The sequence below is a fragment of the Populus euphratica genome, unplaced genomic scaffold (genome assembly GCF_000495115.2).
Source record: "Populus euphratica unplaced genomic scaffold, PopEup_1.0 scaffold67.1, whole genome shotgun sequence".
Taxonomy (NCBI): Eukaryota; Viridiplantae; Streptophyta; class Magnoliopsida; order Malpighiales; family Salicaceae; genus Populus; species Populus euphratica.
Window position 1 is genome coordinate 716853 of NW_011499914.1, and position 10901 is coordinate 727753.

A 10901-nucleotide genomic window follows, 5' to 3' on the forward strand; every position below is an offset into this window, starting at 1 on the left:
TAATTGAGATTAATTCATTAAACTCCTTATTTGAGTTGAGTTTTGAATATTTTTAAATTCAATAAATTTTACTAAAATTACTAATTAATTTCTCACAGTAAAGCAACAGAGCTAATGAAAACTCTGTTTCTAAAAAAACCAAAATGTTCATGAAAATATAGGTTAAAAAAGAAGAATTGGTTTCTGTCATTCAGCAATTGGCTGAAACAGAGGTGACCCTCTTGACTGGAATACACAATTGCTTTGGATTTCACTGTACAATAAACTCTTCTTCCACCCCATCAGGCAATTTAAAAAAAAAAAAAATTCCCAATCCAACATTTTTTATTCAGAATTATATATATTAAAAAATTATATAAATAAAAAAATTGAAGATGTCCTAGGGTTAGCTAGGGACCTCCCTTCGTTGCCTAAAATTAGGAGGGTTAGGTTAAAAATTAAATTGAGTTGGTTGGACAGTGCTTGTACCAATGTTTGGTCTTCAAATGAATTAATGAGATGTACCCCCTCATCCTAGGACACAAGGGTAAGGATTATGATCTATATCTTGATTGGATTAAGGATAATTTTAATATTATTGTATGTAAATTAAAGTATTTTTAAATTAATTTATATACAAATCAAGATTAAGTTTTTTCCTTGAAGATTTCAAAAATGCATTTATATATTTAAAGAAATTTAATTTAAATTGCAAATAAAAATAAAAAAGATTAGGGAATATTATTATTATTATTATTATCTGGAATTAGATTAGTATATAAAAGAAATTGATAAGGTCATGGGATGTGTATGACAAGAGCACAAATAAGTCCCCATTTCAAGGGATATGCATACAGCGTAAGATGGGGGTTACCATCGAATTAAGGAAGAGGGCCAGCCAATGAACATTTATTAATTCATATCTTTGTTCTAATTTTTGTCTTGTTTTGATGGTTTAAGCTTCTCTGTTTATGTTTTTGTGTTTGGTTTGCAGGAAGATTCACAGTTTAATTATTTATATTTATATATATATATATATATAATCCAATTTCTATTTAAAAAAAAAAGAATGCTTACCCACATATTTAAAGCTTGGCTAGAGAAGTCAAAATAATAATTCATCAATTATTCAAGATCTGACCTAAGCTGAATATCATATTAAAATGTAGATTTATTTATCAATTCAAGATCAAAATCTAGCTAGACAAGTCACATTGATGATTTATTTATCAATTTAGAATCTCACCTGAGTATAAGACTTGATATCGCGTGATTTTAATTAATTAATTTATTAAAAATACATTTAAAATGATATTATTTTAAATTAATATGAGTATATCTAAACTGATCCACTTGACCTGTTGAGTCACGAAATGTATCAGACAAACCAGCATTTATATCTTACAGAATAAATAAGTAAATGAAAATAAATAAATAAATAAAGGTTTAGCTGCAGACTTTTCAATGGTTTTCTTCAGTCTGCTTGCTTCCTCTGGTTCTGTGTGCCTTGATCTTCTTTCTCAAACAGCTATTAGTTTATATTAATAGAATATGTAATCCTGCTGGTAGGATCAAATACCATAATCTGAAAGGTTAGCAGGCTTCAAGCAAACCCTAGCAACCTCTTATAAGGTACATTGCAAAATAAATTCAATGGATTAACATGGTGATCAAGGTGATTAAAAAATTTAAACTTAATTAACATATAAACCGACTTGACATACCCATAATTTGCCACTAAATCAAATCAATACCATTCAAAAGAAACCCAGCAAGCTTTCTGGAGCCCATGTTATGAGCTCCACTCAAGGGTACACATCTAGTAGAAAAAAAAGATTTGGACTGCGTAAGTAAGTGAGAGACTGGCCTCTGAAGCAGCCACAATTAATAGATTCCTGTGCTTTGACTGAAGATGTAAGAATTTGAAGGGTTTTAAATTGAATAATGGGTTCCATGACCATCCTTGAGCCACACAATTAGCTATATAGATTAAAAAATAGACCGTCCAAGAAGAAGAAAAGAGTAAGAAATAGAAAGCAACACAAGGGTTATAATTTTAAAATAGATTTCGTTGCTGTCAAACCCATCATGACTGGGAGTCTATTAGAGACCAGCCAACTTGAGATCTAGCTAGAGAGTTACTTTATCGATTCAATTGGTTAACATATAAATCTAAAGAATTAAAATAATATAATTTTAATTAATTCTTGACCTACAGTTATAGTAGTTCTAGGTATTATGCCTTCACTTGTTTTGGAAGCTATGCGTTTTTTTTTCTTATTATTTTTAATTATTTGTTAGAATATTTATGACTTTCAGTGATGGATCATTATAAATAAAATATTTTAGGATAATTTAAAAAAAATAATATTATAAATAAAAAGAATTTTTGTTTTTATTTTAAAAAAATTAAAATTTAAAACTTTTTTTAAAAAATAATTTTAAAAATACAACCATATCATTAATATACATTTTTAAATGAAAAATTATTTAAAATACAACCATAATCATATTTTTAAACAAGCTCTTAAATATAAATAAAACTAAATATTAATTCATAATACATCCGCCAACTCTCAATTAGATATTCAAACTCAAATTTTATTTAATTAAGGACCTCACTAGCTAGCCATTTGAAACTATTTGGCACTAGTTAGCCATTTGAAGAGTATTTTTGAAAATATAATAATATTTTAAAGTATTTTTATTTAGAAATAAATTAAAATAATATATTTTTTATTTAAGAAAAATTATTTTTTATATCAAAACAATATGAAAACATAAAAAATAAAATTGATAAAAATAAAATTTAAGTTTTTAAAAAACATAATTTCAACATCATTTTCAAACACACCTTATTCATCTGGCCCCACACATCCCTTTTATATTCTCCTTAAACATAATATTTTAATAAACTATGATTTTTTGGGGGGTTGGGATCCTTAGCGAAGCCCATTGGATTTTGAGCTTCATGTTTTCTTCTACCTTCACCAACTAGGTCATCATGCAGCCGAATTGATGATGCAGGGTTGGACATGAGGGGAGGTGTATCCTTCGTTTAGCAAGAAGGATAAAAGCCCAACGAAGACAGAAAAGAGGAGAGATCCCTCTCTAATACTTCTTGGCGTGTAATTTTCAATCCTTTACCATCTACGTCCCTTCCATTTTATCGAATCCACTTGACAAACATACCATAAGATTTTGAAAAATCAAGGCAAAGATCAATAAAACTCCAGGGAATTTTGTTTTACGAATTCATAAAAGAATCGGAGGTTACAAAATCCGAATGATATACAAATCTGGCATTCCGTACAAGGAAAAAGAAAATACAGTACAGATAATTATTACAAAAAAAAAAAAAAACAACAATTTGATATTTACCTTGTACTTCAGTATTCAGATTGCTTTTGTGACTGCTCTTGAGGCAGCAGAAAAATTACAAGGCTTTAACCACCTTGAAGACTGTAGTTTTCTTTCCTGTGCGAACTGATCTCCAAAAAAATGTTGAATCTGCAACTTAATGAAAGTAAGATGGGCCATTAATACAAATCTAAAGTCAATTATCGCCATACATCCATATACATGTATATGCATGCATGGCCAGCATGTACGCATGTATTGAATGAACAAAGCCAATCATCACATATATATAATTCACTTCGTGGAAAGAGAGCAGCAGTCTAGATTTAAGCCATGTGTATGTGAAATGGATGAGTGTTCTGTTCTTAAACTAGTGGGCCTTTATCTGTGTCAGGAGGTCTAAGCATGTGTTACGTTATTTTAGGTGGAACTTCCTTGGAAGATTAATCAGTTTAACTAAAAATGAACGTATGCAAGCAAGCACATTAACACATGAATGCATGCATGATTCCTGAAACCGATTTGTTTAAACAGTAGTAGACCGTATCTACTGCAGTTGCAAATAATATGATTCCCTTCCAACAACTCTAAACGTGATCTTCTATATAGAGACTGCTTCGCAATAGAGAAGAAATCGGCCTGTTTCACATCCAAGGAAAGTAAGAGTAAAATAAGTGCTTTGCTTACCATAAACTGTACCCTAAATTTGGAAACAGCCAAATAATAATATCAATCCAATTGTTGCGATGCAGGCAGCATGTAGAATGCGAACTCACTGGAACCAAAAGAAAGAAAGCAAGAAAAGCAGGGAATCACTAACATTTTGAGAAAAATACAATGGCAAAAAGTTATAAGCCTGGAACATAAGACATGAAAACTAGCAGCTCTGATGCCAAAACAGGTCATGGTCTACCAGGTAGATGTATGGCCTGGGTCATGATTACTTATCCACTTAAACGGAGTGTCCATTCGCAGTAATTAGTAGTATGACCAAAGTAATGCATCAAGAGAGAACCTTAGAGACTAGCCTCATGGATCTTCTAGGAAGGACCTTTCCAGCGGAGCGCCTTGTGCTTCTTAAAATTATTGTGTCATGCTTGCCACAGCCATTTTGGCTCGCCCTGTCTACATGTGACCTCTTTCTAAGGAGTTCTTCACTTGATCTGAGAATTTCAGACTTCAAAGAAGTCTTACCAAATGAGTCATCAACCTGCGAGCATCTGAACGTGGCAGATTTGCATACAATCAGAAAATAGCATAAATAAAAAACAGTAGAAAAGGAGACTTCTACAGGAAAAATAAATTACACTGAACTCTCCCTGCCACTGATAGCATTGCTCCATTCCTGCAAAGGTGGAATGTGGTTTTAACTCATAAGCTTTACTGGGTATACTTGGCAGAAACCAAAAATAGATGTGGATATCTTACAGATAAGAAGTAAAATTTTGCATTTTAATAACTAAATATTGTTTCAACAAAGGTTCCATAATAGTAGTCACTTTTGCATGCAGCTGCAGTAATATAATCTGAATCATGGAATCTTTAAAATATAATTGGGCCTGTTTGGGATTGTAGTAGTGGTTGCGATTTTAAGTGCTTTTCACTTAGAAATACATCAAAATAATGTTTTTTTTATTTTTTTTAAATCATTTTTGTTTTCAGCACATTAAAAAGATCTAAAAACATAAAAAATAATAATTTTTATTAAAAAAACAATTTTCAAAATTTAATGGAACTCAATTTGCACCCTACAATTAGGATTACAATGAATGAACTGTCCAACAAAATAGTGGATGTGGACAACTCACAAGCAATAGCCAGAACTAAAGCTATTTTACAGAATAGTATTGGAAAATTCACTGACATTTGAATTAGTCAGAACTTTACCATAGGATCATCTATAATCATCAAAATCACAGTATGAAATATTGCAAAACCATGTTCTTTTCTTTTGGTAGATAAAGAGGCTGGAAAACCACTTTGCTATCCACCCATACTTCCAAATTCTCCTAAGAACTAACCTTAATGCAGGGAAAACAAAAGGAAACGAAGGGTCTCTACAGTGACAATATAATTTTAGATTTGACAGTGAGGCAGATGAAACTCCCATCCATAACTATTTGATAATTTGAAATAACTTCAGCCTCGTAACATTGCCTTGTGATGTATCTTGATCTCCAAGGTCTAATATGAAGAAAGTGGCAGGACATTTAGAACAATGGACATAGCCAGATGCCACATTTTCAAATCTAGATATAGTGGATGTCAAGAAAAACCATGAAAATGCAACATGGTATGTTCACCCAAAGTAGTAGAGAAAAGGTATAACCTGCTCTTCGGAGCATGCAGGCACCTGGTTATTGCAATGATTGTTCTCACTTGAGTTGGCTAATCCATCCTGCCCAGATCCTCCATTGTGCTTTGAATTACATGGATCCAAGAATTTGCCATTTTTATGAGGTAAACATGATGCATCTTTGGGATAATTTCCAGTTTCTGATAACTGCTGCATCTCCATAAAGCATCCAGGGAATACAACACTAGCATTCTCAAGATTACAACTGTTCTGCTGGGTTGAATTCTCACAAACTTCATCATCACGCTTTGAACTCTGATGCATCAATGCAATACAATCTACAGAACCGTTGGAGATGGAGTTTACAGCAAAATTGCAGGCTGTCTTTTCTAATATAGTGTCAGTGATATCTGAATCAGGGGCAGCGATGCTCTCCCTTTTACTACAGGATTCAGTGTTCAAAGTTTTCTGGTTCAGCCCATCGGAACTGGGTGCGGCTGAGGCAAGTCCTGGATCCACCTCCAAGGATTGCATAACATCTACAACTACACCACATGGTATTATGGGTGATGAGATTAGGGAATTATTACCTCCAACTGGATAACCATTACTCACATTAATATTTTGTCCTGCAACTGAACTTGGAGAAGGATCAGTTTGCACAAAGTCATCTCTGATTTGGTCAGAATCCGTATTCTCAAGAACAGAACTTTTCATTTTCTTATTACTCTCTCCAATACACCCAAGCTCTCGATAAAGTCTCCGAGACTTGGTATTAACCACATTGTCGCACAAAGAAACTTGATTTTTATATTTCTTAATCCACTCTGATGGGCTTGAATTCAGATCAACACAAAGTTTAATTCCCTCTTCCGAACTGACATGAAATTCAAAAGATGCTGGGACATTTGCAGTAGTTATCATAGAAGGCTGGGCATTCTCTTCAGAACTGACTATAGTATTTGCATCTGTACCATGAAATGGGGGCGAATCTTCTACCCTGCCTCCAAGGCTTAATTGGGGCTTATTATGGTTGACATGACTCCCAGCATATTGAGAAAAAAACTGAGACGGAGATACATCTCGAAAATCATTAATTAAGCCACCAAAGATTTCCTGTGGATATGTAATGACAACAAAATTAACAAGCAGGAAATCCGATTTTGCAGCACTTATAACGCAGATAAAAAGTCTTAAAATCAAGAGATTCCTTTGATATTGGCCTCTAACATCTCCCATGTTGATTAGCACATGCAGAATTTAAGATCCATCTTGAGTCAATCAAAAAGGAGGAATATGCATCATGCACGGTCCATATGGAAGCATTTCAATCATTCAAATCTTAATAAACACTTTCACCCAGGAAAAAAAAATAAAAATAAATAAACAAACCTTATTATGAGCTCCAGGCCCAATAAAACTTTCCAATTTATTGTATTTGAAATTTCTATTCCCTTTGTTAATCTCCTCTCTGGGACAAGATCTGAGTTCAAAACCATCTGAAACAGAAATAATGATCAGTTTTCATAAGAATCTATATCAATTTGATAGAAACTCAATTTACAATCAGAAATATAATACTAAATTCACTGAAATTAGAATCACAGAGTTTGGTGGTTTGCAGAGGCACAAACCTTGTATAGAATTTAATGCAGGCTTAGGCTGCAATGGTGGCATCAAAGACGTACAAAGTAAAGCATTTTGAACCCCACCTATGGTTGTGCTAGATGATACCAAACTCAAACCCTTCCTCTGCAAATATCAAGGCATCAGTGTTTCAATGTACTTGCTAACATGCAAAAACATTTTAACTGATATCAAAACAAATGCAGAACTCAAAATCTGTCTGTGTGCGGAAAAAAGAAAAAAATCCAAACCCTCATGCCATTAGCATACCATGCAAAACAATACTAAAACTTTCCTAATTTTCACAACTACCTCCTCAAATACATATAAAACTCATGAATAAATTCAAAATTAACAAAAAAGCAATTTCTAAAACTTATTAAAAACAAAATGGTAACATCTTCAAGAATGAACTGCACTCAATTGAATCAGATCCAATATTCATTATTTAACAAAAACTAGTAAGTACTTCAAAGTTTCGCCTCAAAAAGCTCATAGCAAATTAACATACCAATGATTCATAAAACACGTGGATGGTTTCAAATAAAACAAAAACTACGAATTTGGCATATAAAGCATGCCGATAAGTTCAAAAATCTCGAAAACATTTTCTACAACATACTAAAGAAACCGAATCATACTTCTTCAAGAACAAACCGTGCTCAACTAACTCAATTCCGCGATTCATTAGTTAACAAAATGCGCTTCCATGCCAACCAAAAATAGCATTTACTTCGAAAACTTTCTTCCTAAACAACTCATATCAATTACATACCATATATTCATAAAACACACAGATAATGCCAAAAAATATTAACAAAACTACAAATTTGGCAAACTATTAACAAAAATTAAGTTAAAAAACTTCTAAAAAAATTGCCTAATTTTCCAATTTAAGTCCTCAACACTACAAATTTAGCAAATTAATAACATAAATTGAGATTCCTCATAAAATAATTACCATAAAGTAAAACGCAAGCGATTCGACCATTTCGGAAGTTGATTTTCTAGCAGGCAAACTACATTGCTTACACAAACTTTGAAGTTCTTTTCTCGAAAGTTTGCGAAAATACTCCTTTCCATCCTCGCTCTCTTTATTTATCATCTGCAATTAGCAATTAATTAGCAAAAATAAAGACGAAATTAAAATATTAAGACATAATTAAGGAGCTAAAGTTCAGAAATTTTAATTCAAAAAGAAAATGAAGAGAATACAGCGCAAGAACAAGTCTCTAAGGAGAGTGTTTGGGTGTTTAGCGTACCTGATCGGATATTTTCCGGGAAGGATGGCGAGAAAGTGCAGGAAAATGCGAGAAAATTCTTCGCGTTTACTTAGCAGAGAAGACTGATGAGAGTCGGCTAATGCCGTGTTTTTATGGGTTTCAATTTTCAAAATCTTGCCTTTTCTTCTATTAATTAAATAAATTGAGGATATTAACTTTTTGGAAAATCTCAAGACAGTCCCCACATGTTTCATCTTTCAATTAGACTCTTAATTTATTAATAAGTTTTTAATTAGATCCTTTTGATGGTTTTGGTTGACAGAATTATTAAGTTATCATTTGCAATTCATGTAATTTCTCTTTTCGTGCAAAAAATTATCCTCCTCACATGATCTTAAAGTATCAGATAGTTTTATATTAAAAAATAAAAAATAAAATGATGTGAGTTTTATATGACTGCTAAATTATTTGATTAACTGAAATTAATTGAAAAATATGATTGAGATGTTATTTATTACCTGCATAAAATCAAATGATATATAAAATTGAATTGAATTAATAATTCATTATAATTTTTATGTTTGAAATAAAATATTAAACTATAAAATTAAATTCGATTATATTGTCTGAAATATATGAAAAAATGAATTGGATTAACAATCTAGATTATTTGATTAATATTTAAATTGAAATCTTTAGGATGAAATTGAACAAACAAATAAACTAAATAATGTTTACAAACTCTTACTAATAATTTATTAATTTATATAATTTTCAATTACTTGGACCTTATCTACATATCATCCCCTCTCAATGAAAGTTGAAGAGTAAATGCCAGTTAGGAATTGTGGTTATGGGTGAGAGTGATTATATACCACAAATATTAATATTTGATTAAGTTAAAAAATGAAATTTTCCTTCGGTGGAACCCGCTATACTTGCAATTGTGCCTCAAATTTAACAAAAGTGAAAAATTATTGTTTGTGTCCACGTTTCGTTTTTATATGCAGAATGAAATTTTCTTTCGGTGGAACCCGGTATACTTGCAACTGTGCCTCAAATTTAACAAAAGCGGAAAATTATTGCTTGTGTCCACGTTTCGTTTTTATATGCAGAATGAATTATAATTCAATCCGCAAAACTGTACAAAGTGAGTTTTTAATTTATTTTGCACTGTTCACTTCAAACTAAGTTTTTAATTAAATGAAAAGTGTAAAATTAATTAAAAACTCATTTTGCACAGTTTGGCTTGCCCATTATTAATGGTGGATCCAGCATAAATTTAAATATATTAGACTGGGTTAAGCGAAAAAATTAATTTTTAAAATTTTTAATTATATTTTATTTAAAAAGTTAGTATTTTATTTTATTCAATGAGACAACATCAATTAGAAAGAGATAACATGATGGTGTAATATTTATATAATTTAAATTTTATTTTTAATGATATTTTACATAATCTTGTTACTTGCTAAAAAAACTATAAAATTATAAATTTTGTCGGATGAATTTATATAAAGAATTAGCTATTTTATGATATAATAACATTATTTAAATCTATAATATTTTAATTAAAAATATTAATATTAATATATATCTTTTTTAATTATTTTATAACTTTAAATTAAAAGGTATTATTAACCAAATACATTAAACTATTTTTTTATTTAACCTCAATTTCGATTATAGTTTTAACCAAACATATATAAATACGAAAATAACCTTAACTAAAAATATTTTTTATAAAATAATTTTTTTTTCATCACAATCAAAAAAACTACCACATTATTAAATACACTTTTAAATTTAATTTTATCAAAAAAAATCACGAGGATTTGGTTCCTCATCCTCACCTTTTATATATATATTAAAGCATTCTTCAACCTCCCCTCAACCTCTCAACCTTTTCTATTACTGGTAACATTTTATAATTCTTTAAAGTTTATTTAGAAATATAGTTGTAGTTGTTTTTTATTTATAAATGTATTAAAATAATTGAACATATATTATAACAATATTTTTTATTTTTTAAAAAATATTTTTGATATCAATACATTAAAATAATATAAAAATACTAAAAAAATATTTAAAAAAAAAAAAAATCAAACTTTTTTAAAAACTCCTTTTCAAGTTATTGGTAAAATATTTAGGAACAATCAAGATAATATCAACCAAACAAGTTTTGCCGAATAAAAAAAACAAAAAAAAATCTATCAATTAGCATAAAAAAATATGTGTGTGTGTGGGTGTGTGTGTGTGTTAAAGCATTCTTCAACCTCCTTTCAAGCTCTCAACCTTTTCTATTACTGGTAACATTTTATAATTCTTTAAAGTTTATTTGGAAATATAGTTGTAGTTGTTTTTTATTTATAAATGTATTAAAATAATTTTTTTTATTTTTTAAAATTATTTTTAAT

At 30.3% G+C, this 10901-nt stretch overlaps 1 protein-coding gene across 4 annotated transcripts; it reads right to left on the bottom strand.

The window, feature by feature from the left end:
- Positions 1-3200: 3200 nt before the first annotated feature.
- LOC105134395 (uncharacterized) lies at positions 3201-8654 on the bottom strand. Of its 4 annotated transcripts, none has more exons than XM_011038795.1 (9): positions 8524-8654; positions 8294-8366; positions 7270-7387; positions 7028-7134; positions 5669-6751; positions 4647-4684; positions 4368-4559; positions 4027-4114; positions 3201-3495 (listed from the first exon to the last, which is right to left on the bottom strand). In XM_011038795.1, exons 2-8 carry the CDS (start codon positions 8342-8344, stop codon positions 4069-4071), a joined length of 1635 nt encoding a protein of 544 aa, XP_011037097.1. In that variant the 5' UTR covers positions 8345-8366; positions 8524-8654; the 3' UTR covers positions 3201-3495; positions 4027-4068. The 4 variants fall into 4 exon arrangements, with proteins under 4 accessions (XP_011037097.1, XP_011037094.1, XP_011037093.1 ...); XM_011038792.1 differs by having other exon boundaries at positions 3201-3489; positions 8223-8366; XM_011038791.1 differs by having other exon boundaries at positions 8223-8366.
- Positions 8655-10901: the final 2247 nt, after the last annotated feature.

Coding starts and splice junctions, on each gene's coding strand:
- LOC105134395 (XM_011038792.1), bottom strand. CDS start 8,366: ATGATAAATAAAGAGAGCGAGGATGGAAAGGAGTATTTTCGCAAACTT. Junction 6,752..7,027: donor GGCCTGGAGCTCATAATAAG/GTTTGTTTATTT, acceptor ACATATCCACAG/GAAATCTTTGGTGGCTTAAT. Junction 4,560..4,646: donor AGTGGCAGGGAGAGTTCAGT/GTAATTTATTTT, acceptor TGCCACGTTCAG/ATGCTCGCAGGTTGATGACT.